At 37.4% G+C, this 25,789-nt stretch overlaps 2 protein-coding genes across 3 annotated transcripts in view; both read right to left on the bottom strand.

The window, feature by feature from the left end:
• Window positions 1-24,736, bottom strand: part of LOC144437149 (polyglutamine-binding protein 1-like) — a 53,131-nt gene extending 28,395 nt beyond the window's left edge. The window contains exons 1-5 of one of the 2 annotated variants that reach the window (XM_078126023.1): window positions 24,607-24,725; window positions 17,107-17,214; window positions 16,908-17,070; window positions 4,797-4,855; window positions 1,713-1,921 (exon numbers count right to left, since the gene is read on the bottom strand). In XM_078126023.1, coding sequence (XP_077982149.1) covers window positions 1,713-1,921; window positions 4,797-4,855; window positions 16,908-17,070; window positions 17,107-17,214; window positions 24,607-24,676 — 609 coding nt within the window. In that variant the 5' untranslated portion in view covers window positions 24,677-24,725. Of the gene's footprint in view, window positions 1-1,712; window positions 1,922-4,796; window positions 4,856-16,907; window positions 17,215-24,606 lie in introns of both variants that reach the window. The other variant, XM_078126015.1, reaches the window with a different exon arrangement.
• On the bottom strand, window positions 11,282-15,330 carry LOC144442674 (zinc finger protein 862-like). Its single transcript, XM_078132055.1, has 2 exons — window positions 13,495-15,330; window positions 11,282-11,368 (listed from the first exon to the last, which is right to left on the bottom strand). The coding sequence occupies exons 1-2, from the start codon at window positions 15,328-15,330 to the stop codon at window positions 11,282-11,284; spliced, it is 1,923 nt and encodes a 640-aa protein (XP_077988181.1).
• Window positions 24,737-25,789: the final 1,053 nt, after the last annotated feature.

Raw genomic sequence — 25,789 nt, 5'->3', positions numbered from 1 at the left:
ATTTTCTAACTTGGACGTCATCACACCGTGATTACAATTTGAAGTTAGTAGCGGCGGATTCGTTAGGCAAATTACAAGTAATTCAACTGTTTCCAAGTCACTTTTCTCTATTTTTCTTACAAGTTATTACATTTGTTTATGGGAAATTGCGGATATACATGTACAAGGTTTCATATCACAGAGTCCGCAGCCAATTTAATTTGATTAATAATTTTGTATGCACACCTTCCTCTTCTGTCTGTGTATTATCATTTTTTTTTTAGACATCTGGATGTCTTTTTATCATTTTACGATATTAACCAGTTGTATGTACCTTTACATGTGTTGTACGGGACTACCAGGGAAACAAGTTCATTTTGAGCCCTGTTGATTGTGCATAGTTTCGATTTTTTACTTTTTTCAAATTACGGTCAAAGACGCACAAAGACGATGTCGGTACTAGAAACAAACCAAGGCGATAATATCAAATAACATCCTGAAACGCGTGAATACGATGTACTTATAGAAAACAAAGGAGGGCAAAAGTCATTATCTATTGTCAGTTATTCATGAACTATGAACACCTCATTATCTCCCGTTTCTCGTCGTTTATCGTCTTCACGCGTCTTCACCTGGCGTAACTCGTCCTGACACGTAATTACGATGCACTTGATATATCTGCCTTCCCTAACGCTCCACTCTATGACATCATAACTGAGATGACTAACTCCACTCTATGACATCATAACTGAGATTACTAACACTCCACTCTATGACATCATAACTGAGATGACTAACTCCACTCTATGACATCATAACTGAGATTACTAACACTCCACTCTATGACATCATAACTGAGATGACTAACTCTACTCTATGACATCATAACTGAGAATACTCACACTCCACTCTATGACATCATAACTGAGATGACTAACTCCACTCTATGACATTATTACCCCTAAATTGGAGAAAAATTGGAAGTATAACTGTAGGTCTTGGGCTGCTCAGGTCAGCCCCTAATTGCTTTGCATTTACTGGTTAAGAGACATACATGTATAAAGAACATTTACCAAGGTTGTGGTATGGGGCATTTGGATACCTTTAAGTTGGGTGAGGAGGAGTCACTTGAATGGAGTCTAGATGTTCATGTATTAAATATATTTTTTGAGTTGTGCAGTACATATTGATTTTTAACTACATGTACAAATCTGGCTACCATAACAAAGTGGTATGAGCTCCAAAAAGAAGTGCTTGTGTACATGTACATGTATATTCCTCTGCTGTTTTAACCTGCAAACTTTATTTATAAGAAATTGGCTGCAAATAAATACTACAAAGTGTCTGTGATGTGCAAATAGCTTGATTTTGATAATTGACCAAGTAGGTCAAAGTCTTAAAAGGAAGCTTGCCCTTGATATTGTGGGTAGACACTTGTACAGACTCTCTATGTATGAAAGATTGTCAGTTATGCAGTAAATATTGATTTCTAACCACAAATATACCTGACAATCGATCAAATTTACATGTCACAAGTCAAAGTGGTGTGAACATGTCCTATATCAATTACAATGTATGTCACAATTGTGTTAGGTTTTAATGAAATTTGATATTGCATGTCTGAGAAAGGTTATATTACGGATGGATGCATACATGTTTCTGCACTAACAGATGAGTGGATAGCCTCCCCCACCCCACCTTGGTGCTAAAATGTTATAATGTATGCAACCTACCAATTCACATGTCCTACACACACCAGAAACATTTTTAATCTTTTTGCCACACTTCCAGCATGTTTCATGTAAAACTGCTTCTGTACCAGGTGGTGGTAGATCTTCTTCCTCAACACTGCCCCCATTGGTGACATCTTCAGAATCACTGCTTCCTTTGTTTTCCATCGTTTGCAGTATAGTGGCAGGCAGTGTAATTTGTGCTTCTGGATCTATATAACAAAGCAATAAATGGAATCCATTGGCACAGCATGAAAGATCAGAAAGAAGGTAAACAAGTCTTTGTAGAAGACACACTCCCTCAAATACTTACTTCTAAGTTCTAAGGGGCAATGGTGGCATGACTTACAAATAAATTGGTGGGAACAAATACATTGTCTGTAAGATGCAAGAAATAGCTTGATTTTGAAGGTCAAGGCTGTGTTAGCGGTACATTTTGAAAACCATTAGCCATTTTGGCTAATGTTACCCAATTTCAATTAGCCAAATTGAAAACTGATTAGCCAAAATTTTGTTTAATACTTATTTCATACTTCAAGTTTACAAATTCATTCTTTGCCATGAGCATTCACAATTTTGATAAATACTACTACAACAAAGGTATGTTCAATGTTTTGTTTATCGCAACAACTCCCTGTAAATAAAGCTTTTACAACAGTACAAATATGTTTGTGGTAACTACTTATACCTTGACATTGATACATGTGATCAGATCACTATCAGTGTTCCCCACACCAATTGTGGTTAGTTTTGTCAGGAAAGCTAAAATTATTTCAAATTATTTCAAACAATATATATGATTAGTTTTGTCAGGAAGGCTAAAATTATTTCAATTGTTTAAAAAAAGTTGGTTGATTCCGGTTACCCAACCCCACCTAGTTTTTCACGCCGACCCTAAACTTTCTTTTACATAATCGAGAAAAAAAATAAGAAAATCATGAAAATTGTGTTTCGCAAGAAATAGTGGATGTGGAAACTGACATCAACAGTACATCTGATGAGAAGAAACCCATAACACAGAGACCATTTGAAAACAACAGAAAAACATAACTACCTGAACTACATACTCATAAATGAAAAAAAAATGAAAAAAAACCTCACAAATGAAAAAAAATAAAAAATAAAAAATAAAAAATCTACCAATTTTAAAATTGAATGCAATCGGAACCACACATTTTTTTTTTTTACACCTTATTTCAAACAATACATATGATTAGTTTTGTCAGGAAAGCTACACTTATTTCAAACTAAATGATCAGAGAAGAGTAGACTTTAAAAAAAACATTAAAAAGTTTGTGCAGGGACGTCACATATACCGTACCTACATGGTGTCGCAGCTGGCCGAAATCTCGTGATATGTGAGACTTACATGTACTATACTTTACTATGGACGACTTCAAAAACTCTGAGATTTTGTGACGTCATTACATGTACCCGCCATGTTCAAACTGTAGTCGCCCTGGTCGAACTTCGCGATGGCCAACTATTAACCTAAAAGTGTTTTCAGAGTAAATTTGAACAAAAAACTAATGATCGGACACAGCATCCCCTCGGTTATACTTTTTTGGCGCCACTGAAGAATACAAGTCGAAAGTCTATAGCATCACGTTTGTAATTGTTACGTGTATTTCAAGTGATCGTGGACAGTGGAGGGGAAACACGTTACCGCACATGGCACGACGGTGTCACAACATTTGAAGCTGAGCACAACACATTAAAGCAGTGTGCTGGCCGTTGATACCAGGGCGCCGCACCCTGCTAAAAACTCCTCATGATGGCGACTGCCAGAATTACCATGAAGCACGTGTTGTGAATGATCATTTGACCGTCAAGATCGAGCGAGAATTTCTGTTCGCCACTGTGGCGAACAAAGTATAAAATATTTTCGTCAAATTGAATAGGAGTTCGTGTTTGCGAATTTGGCGAATGTTAGCGCGAACACAGCAAGGTCAAGGTCTTAACAGAAAGCTTATCCCTGATAATAGACACATGACTTGAGTTGTGTATTAATGCTGTTTGAGTTATGCAGTGAATCATGGTTATTCATTACAGCTATGGCAGCCATTCACTAAAAGAGTGAACCAAAAGCAGTGCATGTGTATCCATGTATTAGAGTAACTTTTAAGCTTGATTTAGAATTTGGCCAAACACAAATTCTACAAAGTGGCTGTCAAATGCAAGAATTTTGATAGACCAACTTGAAAGTCAGAGTCAAGCTTATAATAGAAAGCTTGCATGTGATGTAAGGGGTGAGCCATTCAAATGGAATTTCCAATGTATTAAAATTTTTGAGTTGTGCAGAAACATTAATTTTGTTAGTATAAATATGGCCACATTCTAAAGTGACATGGGCACCAAAAGAAATGTACTTTGTATATTTTTCTCTTATATTAACTACATTGTAGGTTTGATTGAAAGTAGATATTGCATATCTGAGGAATTAAGTATTACAGATGCACAGACGGATGGACACACACAGATGGACAGAACCCATTCTAATAGTCTCCCCTTCAGCAGACTGAAATGGTAGATGTCTACATTGTATGTAGAGATGTTAACATGTCATTTTCTGGAAAATCACACATCATGATCAGTATTATTTTACAAATATCCATTTTACAGACATTCGTAGTGCTATAACTTACATGTACATGGATAACTATGGATACATTTCATTAATTTCTCTCTCCGGATTGAGTTACCATTGTCTAAACCCATTCATGGCAACATCATCACACAGATTGGTTGGAATATAATAAATTTAAATAATAATCTGACACCAGTCCCTTGTGAGATTTCAAATGGTTTGAGTTTGTTATTCACTTGTTTATTTTTGTCCACTTTTTCACTTCAGTTACTTGTCTCATCTCCCAAGGAACGGGTAACGGTTAGAAACACTGGCATGCCTACTGGACAGATATATGGCTAGTAAATCAATTTAATCACAAACTTTTTCCTTGCAATGCTAATATATTATTTGCTTGCAATCTAGTATCAGGGTTTGTTTGATGGTGCAATTCACAATGCAAACTACAATGTATAATGTATAATTTCACTTTTAATTTCACACAATGAGAATGATCTTACCTGTTGGATCTAGCCATGATACTTGATCTGTCACAGTATTCCAGTAATACGGATGCCCACTGAAAATATAACAATATATGTTATCTCAGCTTACACTGTACATGTAGATAAAAGTTATATTTGTATATGACATTGTGGTAACTCTCAAAAAAGCCGAGTTCTTAGCATCTTGAACAATGACAAAATAGTTTGTCATAAGCCCATTTCCTGCCAAAGCTTCCATCTGCCAAATTGTCAAAGCATTGATATTCATACACATTTTCATACCCTTGTTTTAGAGATTCCCAATCTAATGCTGTTTGAAATTCGTACATATCATAAATCATGATCTGATAACTTAATTAGGAAAAAGTGAATATCATGTGGTGATTTACAGTTAGTGATCATAATATATCCACAGCAAATCTTGAGCCAAGGTTTTTGAATATAAACAAGCGACCTATCGGTCAGAATAGCTCCGCTGTTTGTTTGTTTTTTATTTAATTTTTTAGTTTGGTGACATGTAGAAGTGGTTCAGGTCTTCAGCTCTTCACTATGCAGTTTTGTTTTAGCGATGCAATAAAGTGGTTAGTGGTTTCATATGATGTCTCACTATAAAACACATTTTACACAGAAGTTGGTAATGTATTGTACTTTTATACCATAGTCACCATTTTATAACAAAAATCTACTGTTATGAAAAATTGCACAAAATCTCAGAAAAAAAATGACTAGGAAATGCACACAAGAAAAAGGAAAAATAAGAGGATTTTGAGGTTGGCTATAAATAATTCCAGTGTCTTACAGCTTTAACCCTGGAAAATTTTAATGATGAATGAAATAAACTAGGGATCTAAAATAATTTTGAGGCAATTTCAATTTCAATTTTCTAACATTACTAACAAATTTACCAAGTCAACAACATTCAACTTGTACTAGTTGTAGTAGATATATATAGGGAAGAAATGTATTAATCGCCATCTTAGTTTCCGTACTGCGACAATCCCAAGTACCCGAAAGAGAGTCATTCTCAGCCATACGTTACAGTGATAACACTCGTTCATGTTTGATTACCTTTCATAAAGAAAACACAACGAAATGGTTGAAGTGATCTCTTTTTTTATTTCTTTTCATCACAACAACAAAATTTGCGTGATCAAAAGTGTTGTAAACAAGTCATTGAGAATGACATAGTCCCCGCTATTATTGTTTTTTAAGGAATTATCACTACTCTGATCACGCAACAACACCTGTGAACCTAAATCAAACAGACTTAGATACGTTGTGTCTGCTTGTTGGACATGGAACATGCCTACAACAATAAAGGATGGGTCGGGTATGGGGGATCGTATCACAATGAAAATGGATATGCACATGTATGTCATAGAACACTGTCCTAATACCAACTTTGAATGAGATCTGTTCAAGCATGTCTGAGTTATGGCTTTGGACATTGAAAAATCGCAAACAAAATGGCTGCCAGGCGGCCATATTGGATCGTATCACAACAACAATGAATATGCACATGTATGTCATAGAACACTGTCCCAATACCAACTTTGAATGAGATCTGTTCAAGCATGTCTGAGTTATGGCTTTGGACATGGAAAATTCACAAACAAAATGGCTGCTAGGCGGCCATATTGGATCGTATCATGACAACAATGAATATGCACATGTATGTCATAGAACACTGTCCTAATACCAACTTTGAATGAGATCTGTTCAAGCATGTCTGAGTTATGGCTTTAGACAGGGAAAATTTGCAAACAAAATGGCTGCTTGGCAGCCATATTGGATCGTATCATGAAAGAAATTGACGTGCATATGTTTGTCATTGTATGTTGCCCCTGTACCAAGTGTGAAAAAAATCGGTCCAGGCATCTCCAAGAAACGGCTGTGGACGGACGGACGGACGGACGGACGCACGGACAGACGGAACCCAATCCATAAGTCCCCGTTCCGGACTTCGTCCGGCGGGGACTAACTAAACCAGAAAGAATTATCGGACTGGCTAAACTTCCCGATGAACTGGAGTAAGGTTCAAGTCCAAGTAAGCCCCGATAGTACGTGAGAAAATCGTCTCAAACTAGCGATACAACTTTCAAAATATAACTTGACATGTCTTCATTTGTTAGAGTTACACAATTCAAGACAGGTTTTCACTCGAAAACAACAATTCTGTGAATAATGACACTCTGAACGCAGCGATTTCTCGGACGACATTACCACTGCACTGTAACGTATGGCTGACAACGACTTGCTTCCGGGTTAGTCCCTCATGCATCCGGGTACTTGGGATTGTCGCGCATTACCACATCGGCAATTTTGATGCTGTAATTTTGCCACCAGTATTGATCGTACAAAAACAAAACTCCATAAATGAACCACAAAGTACTTTCCCTTTCAAAATGTGGTAAATTTAGAAAGAGTATTATCGTTTTTATTGACGACTGACTCAAAAATCGTTCCATACACTTCAGTTCAGGCATGCACGACTTCTCACTTGATCGTGAGGTGCGTATACTGGAATGAACCATTCTGTAGGAGGGTGTAAAATTTGGATTTGAAGTTTACAACCCTGTTTCGAACAAACACTTGTCATTTGGGCACACAATGCGTAGAATTATGACTATAGCACATATTACATTGCTTGTTTGACGTCAATAGTGTCTTTTGAAAAGTGGCAGTTTACTTAAAGTCTCGTGGACTGATTTCCAATATGGCGTCGGCCATAATGCTCATTAACATATTCATTTTTTCTTTAAATTACAAAAAAAAAATCATATAAAATAGAAAAGAAGATGTGCTGACTTGAAATTAACAAATCTGAATAGGCTACCCCCTGCGCATCAACACACCAGATATCAAAGCAATCTGAGAAGAAGTACGTAAGGAGATGATGAAAATGTCATTTTATGAAAAAAAATCATAAAAAAATTGAAAATGGCACAAATCAACAGGGCATGAACAAATCTGAATAGCCTCCCCCAAGGGAACATGCACACCAAATATCGAAGAATTCTGACTATCACTTTCGGAGAAGATGATGAAAGTATAAAAGTTTGATGGACACCTATGATTCACTCTACTCTTTATACTTTATACAACCTATACCTAAAGCTACACTTTCAGCTTTCACTGACAGCGGAGCTAAAAAAAAAGTTTTGAACTTCAAACGTTGTATAAATTAGACCATTTTGACCACTTCTAATACACCCTGAAAGCGGAAGTAATGATATGCATAAATTAAAAAAAAATACATAATATATTCAGTTTGGGGGACAAAATATCAGTATGACACAGCCTATAATGTGTAACTGGTGTCATAACCTGATTTGATAAATAAAATTTATATGATACATGGATGTACAAACACAATACACAGAAAACACAGTCACTACCTATAAGTCATAATAACTGAAAATGGCGACATTTTGTTGACATTTGGCCTAATTATGATATTTTAATATCCAAAACTTTTGACAAAATATTTGTAATTGAATGATTATTCATAATATACAGCATGTAACATGTAAATATGACTGTAAAGTAACTTTGACATGGTTTTATAGGCAGTAAGTATTAAGCCTACCAAAACATGTGTTTACCCATAGCAATACATGGTATTTCGGTTTTCTCGCGATATAACAAAATGCCCAGGGATGCGCGAGTGGCACCTGTGAGATATGTTAACAGGACACCTTTTTGAGGTGGAATCTGCAAAAAAATATCATATAACTCACATTGCAAGGATAACCCCCCAAAACCACCTCTGGCAACTGGACTATGTGAAATGTGTGGCTTCCAAGAAAGACTGTCATCAAAAATCACTCCAACAAAAGACAAACGATCTACTCTATCAATTATTGTATCTTTCCATTGAATTAAACCACAACATTCTACATATTTTCTTTTACTCTTTATGACTGTGGACCTAGTTTTCGTTGAATTTACTGTCAGTTTGTTGGCATCACACCAGTTACTCACATTCTTTAGATCGCTATTTACAGTGTTATTGTCAATATAATTTGATCTGTCTCGGAATGGACGAAATACATTGGAATCGTCGGCGTAGAGTCTGAAATCAAATATTTCCGACGACAATGGAATATCATTGATATATATTAAAAACAATGTTGGCCCAAGAATTGACCCCTGGGGAACGCCACAAGTTATTTTTCTTTTTTGTGAATATAATGTATTATCTAGGCCTTCTATAAATAACAGTTCATCATTACCTGGTGGCCTATGTATTATCTAGGCCTTCTATAAATAACAGTTCATCATTACCTGGTGGCCTATGTATTATCTAGGCCTTCTATAAATAACAGTTCATCATTACCTGGTGGCCTATGTAATATCTAGGCCTTCTATAAATAACAGTTCATCATTACCTGGTGGCCTATGTATTATCTAGGCCTTCTATAAATAACAGTTCATCATTACCTGGTGGCCTATGTATTAACCTATGTGTTGTTATCAGTAATTTTAACCCATCCAGATGGCAAGTGTACCCCTGACATGTATATACAAACCCAGAGGTCGCGGTAGCTTTTTTTCTGATGTGTCTCTGGGACGCGTTCCTGCCAAAAATAGTGTCAAAATCCCATTACAGGTGCATTTTCCAAATTTACATGCACACAGTCACTACATGTCTTTCAGATGTACACTAAAAACGTTACAAATGTCAATACATGTACATGAACACATCAGCGTCATTCTCCTTCACACCGTATACAAGTACATAGTTTGCACTTCCAAAAAGAAAACATTTATATGCAACAATACTCTATACAGTGGTTTAAATTCATCTTTCTAGACTTTCGATTTTCTATGGTAATTACTCTCTAAAAATGTGTGCTCCGAGGAACGAACTCCAGATGAATATTTTATATGTTAGGGCGGTTCTCGGAGTCGGACCATACAGAGCACATAAAACTACACTATGATACAATACCGCAATCCACAAACTATTAGTTCCAGGACATGAAGTATGAAAGACAGCGTGAACTTTCAATTTGACAGAGACACAGTTGTAAAAGTTTGATACAAATTTTGTGTCGCTGAGGAGAACTGCTAACTCGGTATACAACAAAATAATCATTCATTCTTGAATGATGTACGTGTGAACCATGTTCTCCTCAGACGAAGCTTTGAAGAACATGTAGTGAACTGTAAATTCACGTAATGCGTTAGATCTGGTAACGAAGCTCAAAACAAGTTTCAGTGAAATGGTGACGTGGCAGTATGAATTTATCCACGTGAAGTTTTCAGCATAGACTACTGTCCACCGATGTGGTCTATTTAATCATTGCTTCGCCCGTGAGGGAAGATGCTTCACCGTAATGGCCATGCTATCGATAAAAACCCAGCGCTGCCTAACCACATCTGTTAATAAGTAACCAATCATGTGGAGTAATGATAATATCAATTAGTTTCTAAACTACCCAAGACGTGCTTGAATTATACATGCTACATCAAAAAAACACCGACAGAATTTTTTTATAATCATGTTTTATGGACCAAAAAAAGTGCCATTCCATTGCCATGAGTAACAGCGTATATCGAAAGCTTTTAAAAAGGGATACCCTGGGTGAAAAATGACATTTTTCATGTATTTTTAACATTTTTTACAGCACCTCTTTTGCTTGGATCGGCTTGCGTATTTGTCATTCTGACACTGTAAGGCCCTCTAGTAAACGTTTAGATTATCAATATGGCGCGTCCTTGATTGTATGGTGTAGAAAACCATTCAAGCATGACACATGTCAAACTTCTACCAGAATGTGATACAAGGCATGTTCATATTGCTTTTTTCGTGTGTTTTTTTCTCCGGCGTAAATAGGTGAGAACGATTAGTAAACAGAGGGGATCAGCTGTATGTGTTCACACATAGAATGTGACACCATTATCCGCCGGCGTAAACGATAAGTTCAATGATAAGTGCCTAGTGCGATCACTGTAAGACAACATAAGTTGTAGAGACTGCCTTGTGTTTTTTATTGCTTTATACGTTCATGCGTTCGAGAAATAAGCGAATATGTCTTCTCAATCATGTTAACAATTTCACTCGTCGTCGCGTCATGATGCCCAGTTTAACTTTCGACAAGCCACGCAACAAGCTTGACGTTGACATGTCGACCTACGTGAAGTCACATGTTTTCTATTCGTACAAATTCTGAATTCAGTCACACCAGTTGTTACTTCTTTCGCTGTTGTGGACCATGGGTGTATTACTATTAGCGAGGGACATGTTGTATGCCGTGTGACGATTGATAACCTTGATTCGAATGGCGACTTATGCAGCCAACAGGAAGTGACTTTGTTTACAGTCATCGCACTAATTTCCCGGACAGCAACTTCAAGATGGAAATATCGTAAAATTCTAAAACCCGAGGACAAGTACCTAAAACGTAGTCATCAATAGCAACTTTTACACAAACCATATATATTTACAGATACATGTACCTCCAATGCTCACAGCGTTTGAATATTTACGCAAATTACGGTGCTATCTCGGCAACAACTTCTTTGACAACAGTTTCCGTAAATACGGTGGCAAAGACATCGTGTGCTCTAACGTAAGGTATCTTTTCAGGTAACGAAAACGTATCTCACACGTGTTAAAATTTTGGGCAATACGTTGGTTGAAATAGCAAATTAACGAGTCTTGTTTTCCCAATAATATTTCGCGTAAGTTTGGCTCTGCAATTCGACGGTTAGGAAAACCTAAAACTTAAAGTAGCAACATTTTGAAACGGCGTTTTCAGTGTGACCTCGGCCATTTGCGTTATGTAGCGATTGCTTCCAGTCAAACATCGGAACGGAAAAGGTACAAAAACAGAGGAAAGAACCCCAAAATCACAGTACACGCTACAGTTATTGCAGTTAGTATAAGACATAGTTTGAGTGAACCACGTAAACGTTACATGGGAGGCTAATTAGCTGGCAACATCGGTACTTTGCTGTCGGGGGAAATTAGTGCGATGACTGTAATACACCGATTGAGGGTGCTTACACCGGCGTAAAGCGTTCACACCTACAACTCAGTACAAGCTAATCCTTGCCTACGGAGGATCTGCGGAGCTGAATCAACCAAAACCTCCGCAGTAAAATAATCCACAGATTCTCCGGAGTCGACCATTCACACACGCAAATTACCTCCAGAGTTAATTTAAGACACTGATTCTCCGGAGAATAGGTCCTAGTGTGAACGGAGTAACAATGTAGCTAGGCTAATGGGTCGTAAACAATAGACACTACACTGTGCATGCGTAACATCTTTTCACTAGGGAGTTCTTTAGCAACGTATACCACATGATATGCTTACACTAAATGCTCAAAGAAATCGTTATTTTACCAAGATTCGGCACTCTATATCAAAATGGTTTGCTCAGTAAGTAAGATAGAGAAGGTAAGAACAAGCATGAAGGCTCTGTCTCAGTTAGCATCCAAGAAAAATAAGGAAAAGTCATCAAGAACTCTGATGCCTTCGTCAGAGAGAGAGACATGCTGTATTAGTACATGCAACACCATGTACCAACAACAAGTTCTGGAACTTGAAGCGAAAGAGAAACTCTAACACCCAGAATTTGTTACATCAAACTAAGTTCAATACACATAGTAAAAGCATGATTTTGATTCGACAGTTTCGTACAAATTAACATGTCTTCTGTCAAATTAGTTAGTTTTTGGTAGTCGTGTCTTTGCTGACATAACGTACATGCCCTGCCCACATATATATATATATCTCAGCCTCTGTAAATTGCTGTTGACATTCATTTCACTCAGAATAACACGATAAAAACATCTTGACTTTTTCACGATAGTTTAAATAATATTGATTTTGACAGACGTAATTGACAAACAAATTTATCACTAGACAAAAAGTTGACTCGATTGGTATATCGCTACCACGTAGTAGTACACTCGACTTCGTAGCAAGTCTCTGTACCCGAAGGCCAGCCCGATCGGGGGAGAGTACACATATACATGATTGTATGTTGGTGTCAGACGTCGCGGTGAGTCTATGCCAATTGTTTTTGGCAAATACAGATGAATTTCGTAAAATAGGACAAGTTTAATATTCATCATCAAAGAGCTTTAGCCGTTCATACTTTCAAAGGGTGTGGATAGAAAATAATTGAAAAATCTTGAACACAAGAAATCGCGTACTTGTACAGCAGTGTTGCAGCCAGCTTTTTCTCAGAGTGGGACATTGTGTCCCAAGACTTTCATTTTTCTGGGTCATCTTATTTTTTTGTGGGACATTACAAAATTTATCATTACCCCATTGTACTACTATATAACAAACACAATAAAACACTCATATATAACACAATTACAGGTAAGTTTAATCCTGCACCAATCTTGTTATCAGTGAAAACCGATTACAGTGGAGTCATATTTTCTATAACTACAACTAACTATTGTTCATTGTTACTGTCAATCATTGCCAATGTACTGTTCATGACCTCATAATGGTTACATTGATAATTGTATCAAAGTGTATCCCACTGACTTTTGATAAACATATCACTCTCCAACGTGATAGCTGTTTATCATAGACCATGGAGGGGAGACTCCCCTCCACTGTCTATGGTTTGATTATTAAAATAATTGCTGACTGATTATCTTTATGAATTATCTACAGTAAAGCATAGACCCTACACAAAAGTCACTATTTTTTTATATTTTCTATGCGTCTTTGTTTTGCTGTTTTCCATTCTTTAAGAGCCTCCTCGAATGGGAACATGTCAATCGGTGGTCCCTCAGCTGATATCAGTGATAAGACATCCAGTCTATCAGGTTCAAATCTATTTCGAATGTTGGTTTTGATCTTATTCTGAACGGAAAACCCGCGTTCACAATCTGCTGTTTGGATAGGCAATATAAGAGCTATTTTAGCAAGCTTTAACAAGTTTGGAAACTGGTCTCTATGATAAGTATACATCAGTTTCCACAATATAGCCATCTTATCGCGTGGGTATAACTGTGACAACACAAGTTCTTTGGCGGTTGCCCATTCACGCATTACACACGCTGGATCCACTATGCGATCTACAACTGTATCATCGCCGCGTGTTTTAGCTTCCCCAAAGTGGTTTACTAATACTCCGATTTCTTGGTTTCCATATTCAGTAAGTTCGTCTTTGGACAGAAATGATAGCGGCCGCATGGCTAGAACAGCAAATGCATTTATTAACTCGGTTGATTGTCGAGGAAATCTCTCACTTAGGTTATCTAGGATGTTCTGAATAAAGTCACGCCTAATGTTAGCGAAGCGTTTTACCGCATTCGGTGTTGTTTTGATGTAATGACCACTAACAACGTACTTGTTGTCAGTTTCCTTCATTTTCTCAAGATCGGAGAGAAATTTTCCGTTATCTGTAGCTAATCCTTCCAACTGCGTAGTCGTAGTTTGTAGTGAGGCTTGTACGATCGCTATGTCGATGTCTGATGCTTGAAATACCATACTGAGGTGAGTAAGGATAGGAATTACATCCATTAGTAGGTGCGTTGTAGCAACGAATTCATACTGACGCATAGTCTTTGCCAAACCTTTTGCGGTAGGTAATTTCTCAGTTTGTGCTTCGAAATACGTAACGAGCGATCCATACGTGCGATATATAGTTTCAAGGGCAGAGTAGAAGGAGAACCACCGTACTTCATGAACTTCTTTGTATTTCAGACAGGGATCGTTGAGGATAACTTGTATTGATTTCAATGTTTCAGTGCGTACGGCTGATCTTGAAAAGTGATAGTATATATCAGTGAGACTTTGCTGGTATTTCTTCAGATACGGCACTTTCTCGGCAGCCTGACTTGTACATAGCGCCAAACGGTAGGCTATGCAATGTATACCAAGTAGGAATGGATTTATCTCGCGTCTCAGTCGTACACAAACTCCATTATTTTTTCCTGTCATTACACTTGCTCCGTCGCTTCCAAATCCAATAAATTGTTCAGGAACAACTAATTTATCATTAAGCACATGTGCTTTCAAAGTAGTAGCAATCGTTGCCGCTGTGCCATCCTTCACCTTAACATTACCGAAGTAACATGTCCGTGGAGTGAAATCATCATCTATCACACGAACATACATGTACATGACTAGTTTCTTCACCACAGAAACATCAGTACTTTCGTCAGAAAGGACACTGATAAATTCACTTTGTCGGAGTTGACTTACTATTTGCTTTTTGATTATAGATCCGATGGCATCCTGCATACCGTCTGCAGTTTCACGTGAAGTGTATGTAGCATTTTGACTGATTTTTAGAGTATCCAATGTGTCAACTCCTTGGAATTTCAAAAACTTTAAAAGAGATTCATATTTCAAAGTGGCTATGTCTTCTTTGGCAAGCCAATACACCGACTGCATGGCTGATATGATTGCTTTATCAGCATCAGATAAGGCTCTGGAAACTGTCGTGTTGAATGTTTTACGCATCACGATTTCGTCTACAGAATTTCTGTGGTCAGAATTGGTTATGTGTCGATCCAATGTTGACCTGCGAAAATTTGTACAGCCTAGTTTTTCAGTAAACATGTTAGATTTCCCGGTCTCTCGACATAGCTTGCAAACATCGCATTTTTATCATTGTCGTACTCTAGCCAGTGAGAATACTTGTCAAAGTATAACCATGTTTCATTAAATCGACGATCCACTTTTTTTCTTTTCTTCGTTGGCTCACTCATTGCAGACGACGGGGTCACTTCAGGTGCCTCACTGTTGAACACATCCACAGGATTATCGATACTGTCAGATGAACCATTATTTGTTGAAAAGAAAGAAGTGATACGCTTCTGTTTTCGTGTACCCTCCATACTAGTACTCGTGGTTTCACACAGAACTTTGGCACGTCTGTGGCCACGTTCGACTGTTGTCACAATGTGTATGTACGTCAAAAGTTGTCAGTCAAATTACACCACAGCCAACTTGCTACATTGTATGAGAAAATATCGGGGTCACCTGTCGTGTACATGTAGTCTTAATCTAGATTGTTTACTAGAGTTGTAACGGCGTCGAGAACGTAACGTAGTCATCTCATATGCAACCATCAATCAAACTTGTTCATTTAAACCTGTCAAGATTTTAGTGTGCCGACAAAGTGTCGTAGCTGATGAAGAAATCGCAACAGTGTCTCACTGATAGTATTTTGTAGTAGCAATCTTACCCAAGTACAATGTAGTGTAGACATCATAACGTTGTGAATAACTGTGATGTCCAGTCCAAGAGCTATTTAAAGACGAGTGCTCAGAGTGCGTCACCTATGACCCGTCACTTGCAAAAAAGTGGGTCAAGCAGAGAAAATATGTGTCAAATGACGCAAAAACACGGTCTGGCTGCAACACTGGTACAGTGCAAGGTCACCGGAAGTACCGTACTTAGACTGACTCCTGTAATTTTGACTCGCAATTGTGAAGTTAGTTTGCAGTCAATTTACCTAATACCGTTAAAAACTGTGTAATGTGTCCCACATGATGAAATATTTTGCCATCCGTCAAACAATTTTCGTGTTTTCAAATATGTGTTACAATCAACCAAAATATGAATCATTCAATGTGTAAATGCGTAACATTTGGACTCCAAGCTTTTGGCTAGTAATTGTGCCACGTGACATTTTATACTAAAAGACAATAACACGTTAGTATTACGCAGCGAGTAAGTTTTTTTTCATATCCGATGACAGTTTCATTTGCAAATTGTTTTAAAGTGGTGTTTCGAAATGCCATCAAATTAATAGTAGTATTACACCATCGTTTTGAAGGTCTTTAGACTTACATATTAGAATTAGGCGTGGATGAATTTCTCATTTCCCTTGTGGAGGTCATATCAAACCCCCTAGCTACACAGAAAACTTTCCAATATTGGAATATTTAATCCATGTGTAGTGCGCCTCTAACTATATGAATGGATTTTTTTTTTGCGTGTGCAAAATAGTTTCTAGTGACTGTGTCGAGGTTTATATGAAGTTTTCATATACAAATTCAACTGACGCCCTAGCCTTTACCACCACCTTAACGCGACCTCTGAAACCTACATGTATGTGTTGTTATCAGTAATTTTAACCCACCCAGGTGGCAAGTGTACCCCCGACATGTATATACAATGTATAAACCTACGTGTTGTCATCAGTAATTTTAACCCATCCTGGTGGAAGTTCCTCTCCACCTGATTTGTTACTAGGTTGTTTCTTCCTTGGCTTTCCCCACCTCTCTTCACAATACTTGCTGCATGTATGCCATTTGTTCCATTTATTAGGGCAGCCACCTTCCATTTCCTCATCTTTGTTACTATCATTTTCACTACTCTCACTATCACCTCCTCCGTCATCATCGTCATTGTCACCGCCATGCTGACTTGATGACCGTGGATAGAAGGCTGGATTCATATCAGAATAATCTTCTGCAATTATTTCTTCATCTGGATCTAGTTGAATTAAGATATCAAAAAGATATTAAAACTGAAATCTGTGGTATTTCCATTTGACAAAATCTACAACATTTCTAAACTAAGTGTTGCAACTACATGTACATCTAGATTTATGGTAAGATCATTAAATAATGTCGCTTGTTTCACATTCAGTGACTTTTATCTCATGTTTTATTATTTGCCGAATAAGAAGCATCACAATACCATCAACACACAAGACACATCGATGGCATATTTTAGCCTACTAGTACTATACTTGTACTCGCTGATGTCGCCTTTTGAACGGCACATTTAGTAACAAAGTAAACATATTTCATCTCGAATAGATATACATGTACTAGCTATTAGAATAGTCGTCACCTCAATACCTTTTGAAAAGTTAGTTTGAGTAAATATAATTCATTATTTGACAGAACAACAAAAAATTACAACCAAATTTATGCCCAAAATCAATAAAAAATGCCCACAAGTTGGAAGTATGCGAGTCCGAGTCGGGATGCCTAAGTGGCGCTTTTTGCCGACATGCTTATCCTCAAGAGCTGTATGTAGTCGGAAATAATGGGAGCCGTTAATCACCTCCGCCATGTTTAAATTCGATTTTGTTGGCGAAAAACGTACATAAAAATTACGATCGCTCGTTTTTTGGGCCATACTTCAGTTACCGTTCACTGTCACGCATTCAAAATGGCAGTATACATAAACAAGGCTAATACGCATGTGTGGAACTAGTTAAGGCAGCAAATTTTGCAGCAATAGCTGCCGTTGACCGGTTTTACGGCAATGAAGGTGAATGAACTTTGGCGTCCCGGTATACCGGGTTCTCGTGGGCGCCCTAGCGCGTCCTGGTATACCGGGTTGTCGTGGTGAAAGGGTTAAGGGAAACTGAAATGGATGGTAACCGTGTCACGTATGTATTTTTTATCGTATGACGTTTTATCTTTTACAAAGTAAATAATAATAAATAGCATAAATGGTCAGATTTGAGACCATTTGTGTTATAAGTTTGACAAGCAACCCACACACCCGAAATGGAATGAGCCACTAATCATTACATGTAACTGTACACCTCACACCGTTATTGATTCAGTGGAAACATGGAAAGTACGTAATTTTGCTGTGTGACTAGCGATTTAGTTAGTATTTTGAAGTTTATTTCAATCTCTCAGTCACGTCCTGTATATATGTTTGAGGCCAGTAACTGTTTGGTGTGTGTGTGTGTGGGGGGGGGGGGGGGGGGTGTTTGTACATGTATACATGTGTGTGTGACTGAATGAATGTAAAATGTGTGTATATTTATTATTTACGTGTTATGCCAAAATTTGTGTCACTGTCAGTTTGAGGTTTCCAAGTGGACATTGCAAAATAACAGCTTGGTACACACAATAATCATTTATATGATATTTACTTACTATGATACTACTGTAGTATGATATTACATGTATTATTTTAGGACAGGTCAAATGTTTGCATAATATGAATGTCACTAATTTCATGAAAAAAACTCAGGTGTTATCAGAACGTTTATTACTTAATGTTTTGTTTATGCATAAATTATTAAATGCTGAAAAAAAGAATGACTACCAAATCTTCCCTGTTGACTACCAGTTTTAAAAAGTGGTAGTCAAAGTGACTACCAACTAAAAAAGTTAATTTCGAGCCCTGCAAATGATATTGAATTTGAAGCGTGCATTCTTGAGATATAGCCTAATTACCGAAAACCATTAATTATGTAAATTGCTTGTTAATATTCACAAGGCATGTTTACCGAAACCTAATCAGTTCTTGTCACTACCCTGCTACAGAACACATGCAATATATTTTGTTTGAATTGAGCCAGTCATTTTTTAAGAAAATTATAAAATCGCACCACTTTAGACAACATTTCCTGACCAGAAACTATCTTTTTCTTCTTTGTGGCCTACCGAAAATATGCCAATAACTTATTAAAACTAAAAGCTACACTAGTTATATTTTCAGGTGCACTTTGGTATCGCAAATGTATGTACCAAGTTATAATGAAGCGTGCATTCGTGTTCAATCAGTTCTTGCCATTACCCTACGGAACATGTGTACAAGATTTCGTTTGATTTGAGCCAGCAGTTTTGGAGAAAACAATGACACAGACAGACACACACAGCCTTTCACCCACTAAATACATCTCTTCCTTACGGAAGAAAACATACGCATAATACACTTGTATTTTCGTTTATTAATGGTTTTGAAAATCAAATTCCTATGATTACAAAATTGCCTTTCACTAAATTTCACATCATTTCTATTAACATCTCGGCAGAAGTAGGTGAAGATACATGTATGACAAGAGTAGGTGGGGTACTTTCTCTGGCTACCATCTTCTAATGAAATCCCTGGATCTCGAAACATCTTGAAAAATAGTGCCACTGGCATTGTAACACAACTGTAATTTGGCTGTTGCTAGGCATATTTGCTTAATTATTTTGGATGTTTACTTGCTTGCCTATTAATCAATTATCCTTACAATATACATAATCAATTGACTGTTGCTATGGTCATGGTCTTGTTGCTAGGCATATTTGCATATTTTTTAAAATCTTTATTCACTTATCTACATTGTACCCATCCCTGTTATCTTTGTAATGTCCATCATCATTTCACTGTTGCTAACGGCATTTTCATGGTTGCTATGGCCAGTTCGGTCAAAATAACTGCAGAATAACCCTCCACAAACATTCCCACCAAGATTCAGCCCCATTCACAATGTAGTTTTCAATTATATTTTGACCAAAATTGAGATTTTGAATTGAAATTGAGTCCTAATTTGCATATCGCCAATGGGAACATCATGTTGCGAAAACACATTCATCTGCACATCCCCAGATGCATCCCCATTAAATTTCAGCCCAATCTGCTTAGTACAACGTATTTTTGGAATTTTACATTTTTGACCAAAAAGACATTTTTTTAGCCTTAATTTCCATATCCCTTTTGGGATCGTCACGTCATGAACAACTCTTAATCTCACATATTTTCAGCCCAATCTGCTCAGTAGTTATTGATTTTTCACCAAAAAGGCACATTTTTTTTACCCAAATCACACACTGGTGGTAAGATCATTAAATAATTTGAACAATTTCCAAACTAGACACTGAAGGTAATACACCAACTAAGTCTAAGTATCATGAGTATCATGGCAATTGGTCCAGTTGTTTAAACCCATACATACACACACACACACGCATGCCTATAGCATGATCACATCACAGTGTGCACTCTCGAACCTAATAAGTACAGTTGTGCTAAAAATTACAGAATAAGCGTACATGTAGGTTGAATTTAACAATTTAAAGTTTATTTCTGTATTTTATAGTCATCAGCAAGGGTTACAAAAATGTATTCCCAAAATCAGTGCACATGAAATCTGTGTGCAATCTCATTGATATTCCTGCTTGCAGACGGTCTGCAAGTTTCGCTCAACACCATCCTGCAAAAAGCAATGTAACCCGCCTAAAGCGAGTGTGCCAGCAAAATGCTTTCGAACCAATTACAAAAGAATGTACATACCCAGCAATCAAATATTAGCAATTGATCGAATGTGTACTCATTTTTACATCTCTTTGACGACAGTAGTCACAAAAAGTGTCAAAATTGAACATTTTCCAGTTCAAACTGTAATTTCAAACACCCCACCTCACCATCACCACCATACATGTACATGTATTTGATTGTGACCAGGGATCTCCTCACGCTAGACGGCACCGGACGCTAGCGTCCGGGACTCAGTCTTGGCGATCACTACTCAAAGTTGCCGTCCACCACCTTCAAGTGTAACAATTGGTTACCATTCGACACCCCACACACACTCACTTTAATAATTGTACTTTCATTTTCTGCCCACACGGGCGTATTGATTTAAAAGATAATGAAGTATTAAAATGTCTTTGAGAAACGAACAATGTAGACGACCAAAAATGACAAATACTCGACTATTTATAAAGACGAAGTGTGAACTGACAACAGCTGACGCTATACATTGATATCTCGTGTACCGTGAGTACGTGTGAATTACAGGGCAAACACGATACTGCAGACTTTCGACTGGCATTCTTCAGCGTCGTAAAAAGTATATACTTTAGTTATACTTTTTTGACGACGCTGAAGAATGCTAGTCGAAAGTATACAGCATCGTGTTTGCCCTGTAATTCACACGTACTGTACATGTGGATATCAATGTATAGCGTCAGCTGTTGTCAGTTCACACTTTGTCTTTATAAATAGTCGAGTATTTGTCATTATTGTAATTAATGGTCGTCTACATTGTTCTTTTCTCAAAGACATTTTAATACTTCATTATCTTTTAAATCGATGCCACCATGTGGGCAGAAAATGAAAGTACAATTATTAAAGTGAGTGTGGGGGGGTCGATGGGAACCAAATTGTGACACTTGAAGGTGGTGGTTGATCCAATCTGCAATATGCAAATTAGGTCTAAAATCTCAATTCTGGTAAAAAAGTTAGTGAGAAGACTACATTTTTAGTCCTAATTTGCATATTACTGATGGAAACATCATGTCATGAACAAATCGTACATTTCAGACCAATCTGCCAAGTAGCTTCAGAGTTGAAGTTTTTTGACCAAAAATGACATTTTTGACCCAAACCACATACCTGTGATGTGATCATTTTGCTTTTTACAATTTCCCAACTAGACACCAAAAGTAATGTCCCACCAAATACATGTACCAAGGCAATCGGTCTAGTGGTTTTTAGCACAACTGAACTCAGCATAACAAACTACCTGCTATAGGGTGGTCAATATGCAAATAAACTATGTTATAATTTAATTTATTGTGTTATTTTCTAGATATGTAGGTGTTTGACCAACACAACATTTTTAGTCTACTGTTCCATGGAAACAGCTTTCCTATTTTAGGCAACTTGTGTTACAACAGATAGCCATATCTCATACATGTCAAAAACAAGGAAAATGTTTCATTAATTTTCATTTTTTTCCATGTTTGATGTCAAATTAAAATTTTGGAAAAATCATCCACATATTATGGTGATTTTGGTTACCATGGCAATGGGTGTTAATAAAATGACACCATTTTTCGAACTCAGCATACAGAACTACCCCAGGTAGGGTGGTTAATATTCAAATAAACTCGATTAGTATAAAATTATTATTATAATATAATATTATTCAATTACTATGAAGGATTCACATCTTTCGATCTGAATGTGAATAAAAAAAAATATTCAGCCGATACCTGACCTGGCCTGTACCTGCATTTTGTAATGACTGTAAATAGCATAATTGTAGGTCATCACTGATCAATATGAGTCTTTTTCTTCACTTTTACAGGAAAATAGTTCTTTAGAAGTATTTTATTTCTATTTGAACATGAGGGCACTCAGAAATTACAAGAGGTACAGTCTGGACATTCAATATCATTTGCATACGGTCAGAGTTGAATCACGCCAAATGGCATGCTATTTCATGCGTTCCTTCAAAATCTACATAACAATGCAGTGTTATTTTTAGAATGTTCTATGTACAATGTTCCAGTGTCACTGTACAATCACAATGTACTCGCATGTTTTGTAGCTTCAAAAAACTGAGATATTTCATAATACCATTTTGTTTGATCAATGTTCATTTCAAGATTTCTCAGTTTAATTTCCATGAAGAAAACATACCTCTGGTAAAACAGCCTGGGCTAAGAGAAAGGCACACAGGCTAAGCATACCACATGCCTCATTCGATTTGTTATTAAATTCCACTCTGATGAAGCCCTGCAACATAAAATCTGTCCATGCACTGATACTCAACTATATCTCTGAAATTTAGTGCTACAAACTCTCGACAACTGTACATGTAGGTATTACTGGCTCGTTTTCCGTCCATATGCAAGTAAAATGTTATCAAAATGCATCATGCTAAAAATCACCGCACAGTCAATAACTATGAAAATGCACGAAATTTGGCCAGTTTTAATTTTTGCTGATGAAATAAAATGACAGGCAAAATTTCAAGGCAATTTTTATTTTCATTAATTCAGTTTGAACTTTTAGTCATCATTGATCAGCTAGGAATTATAATTTCTACACGATGTTTTAAAAATAATAAACAAAACTGGCCCATGTATTTTCCAGATATAAACTTCATCCCACATGATTTTCATTTTGCTTTTTTATGTGTAAATATATTTTTCATCAAAGAACATTTCACTTAACATATATTTTTTGTGTCGAAAATATGTCACTTTGATAAGTCACCATACCCTGAGCAATCGATAAAAATCCTGTAATTCTTTCAGAACATTTACAGGATTTTTCATTTCTCGGACAGCCGTATTCATAATAATGTTTGTCATGTTGTATTTAAAGATTCAAACTTTAAAAAAAACACCAAATTCTATGAATATCTAGACCAAAGTAGGATATCAACATTATTGCATGATAAATATGTGCAGACAAATGTCCAGACTGTAACAAGTAAAATATTCAATATTAAAATATTCAAAATTACACTTCAATATACATAGTCTGGGTAACTGAGACAAACATACATGTATACGTTGCATCAAAGGTCAATGAAAGTTAAAGCAAAAAATCAGGTCAGGTGATGAGTACAAGTACATTCTGTGCATTATAATTGTGGATTACCATTACTGGATGTGCATGCCATCTACCATTTAGACTCAATTCTTCTGTATGCAATGTATGCAAATGTGCATGCTCCGTGTGATCCGTAATTAAAATTGGTAATAGTAACAGCTTTCAAGAGCGAAATAATTTGAGCGTTTCGGAGTATTTATAATATAGATGAAATCAACAGAATGTGAACATATTCGAGTACTTACATTGTTGAATTTGCACTTGTAAAAGAGACGGTGAAATTTGCCATGAAAATAAATAGCGAATAAGAACAGATGACGGATATTTGGATCTAAATTTGAATGTGAACTAAAAAATATTCAGTCGATGCCTGTAGTTAGCTCTGGATACGAGGTTCGACACGTCTCCATCCAGAGTAGCCCTGCTTACAGGCGGTGCACGAGTCTATATTGCTGACTTGACCTAATTAGGGACAATTGTCAGAATCGAGTCCCGGATTACTCCGTATGCAAGCAGGACTACATCCAGAGCTACCTGCAGCTCTGCTCGTCTGTACCTGCTTTTTGTACCGACTTTATAATAGTCATTAGGAAGGGAAAGGGAAGACGTGTCGAACATCTGGGGACACTGAAGAGCTGTGTTTATCGCTGCGGGGTTTCGACACGTCTTCGTAGAAACCCCGCAGCGTATAACAGAGCAGAGATAGAGACGCTGTCGCGCTGATATTGTCAGAATCGCGTAGCGGTCCCGTACATCGTTTGCATGCATACAAGTTGTTGAGTTTTTGCCTACCTCCGCTATCATCCTGTTTGATAAGTCCTCTCTTTTTCAGTCTGGCGAGCAAGGTCGGTGGCAGAGGCATGGTTGGTGAAGTGAAATTCCAAGCTCCTACGCGACGCAACGCTACCGTCAAAAAGTTGACCCAGCACACTTCCGGTACAACTGAAATCCCCAAACCTCGTTTTCATTTACACATTGCAAAGCATTATGGGTTTAACGAAACCGAACCACACAGGGTGCACCGAGCATCGAGCATGTAATTCAATCAATCATGGAAGTGGGTTACTTATACTTCCATGAATCAATCAATCAAAGAGATTTATATAGCGCCAAACTCCAATACGTAGTAATGTTCAATGGCGCTTTACAAAACTGGGGGTATATATAGATGACATTAGGCTCTGCTAAATTGATAAATCTTGATGCGCTTCTTAAAAATATCAAGGCTGGGTGACTGGCGAGAGGGACATTGTTCCAAGTGGGGAGGGGGGGGGGGTTAAGCGAGAAAGCACAATCACCATAAGTCTTCCGGTTACTCCGTGGTCCATGAAGTAGGATTTTGTCGTTTGATCGGAGAACTCTGGACGACTCTTTCAGGTTGATTAGATCAAATATGTAAACAGGAGCAGTGTTGTTCAGAGCTTTGTACGTGAGTAGTAGGATCTTGTATTGGATTCTGTAGTGTACTGGTAGCCAGTGTAATTCCATAAGTATAGGGGTTAGGGAGCGAACAGTTTTTACAGAAGGGGGGGCGGCAATTCAGAGGGGGGGGGGCACTTTAATTTAGGACTCAAAGAAGGGGGGTCATCATTTTTACGAAGTGAATAAGGTGGGGGGGGGTCACCTTGTTTTCAACGACTAAACAAAATCATGAGCCACGCTCCTGTACTTAAATGTCCATACATTTAATATCATAACTAGGCCAAAGCCCCTAAGCTTGCACAGCTCGGTAGATTCATTTGTGAGTGGCTGCCTCGCGATGAGATCATACATAGCACTCTCGGCATGGAGATTGCACTTCGTACATAGAACGTGCACGCGTAGTCATTGTACCGCAATGCATCCTTGGTTAAAATCACCAAAAAACCATCGCATCGCATAGTATACACGCATGCATACTAGTCATTGAGCCACTATGCTGCCACTTGCGGGTGCTGTGCAAGCTATTAAATAAAAAAATGTATGTGCATAAAAT

The sequence above is a fragment of the Glandiceps talaboti genome, chromosome 1 (assembly GCF_964340395.1).
Source record: "Glandiceps talaboti chromosome 1, keGlaTala1.1, whole genome shotgun sequence".
In the NCBI taxonomy this organism is placed as follows: Eukaryota; Metazoa; Hemichordata; class Enteropneusta; family Spengelidae; genus Glandiceps; species Glandiceps talaboti.
The sequence above is the reverse complement of the archived record's forward strand: the minus strand, read 5'-3'. Positions and strand labels throughout refer to the sequence as shown.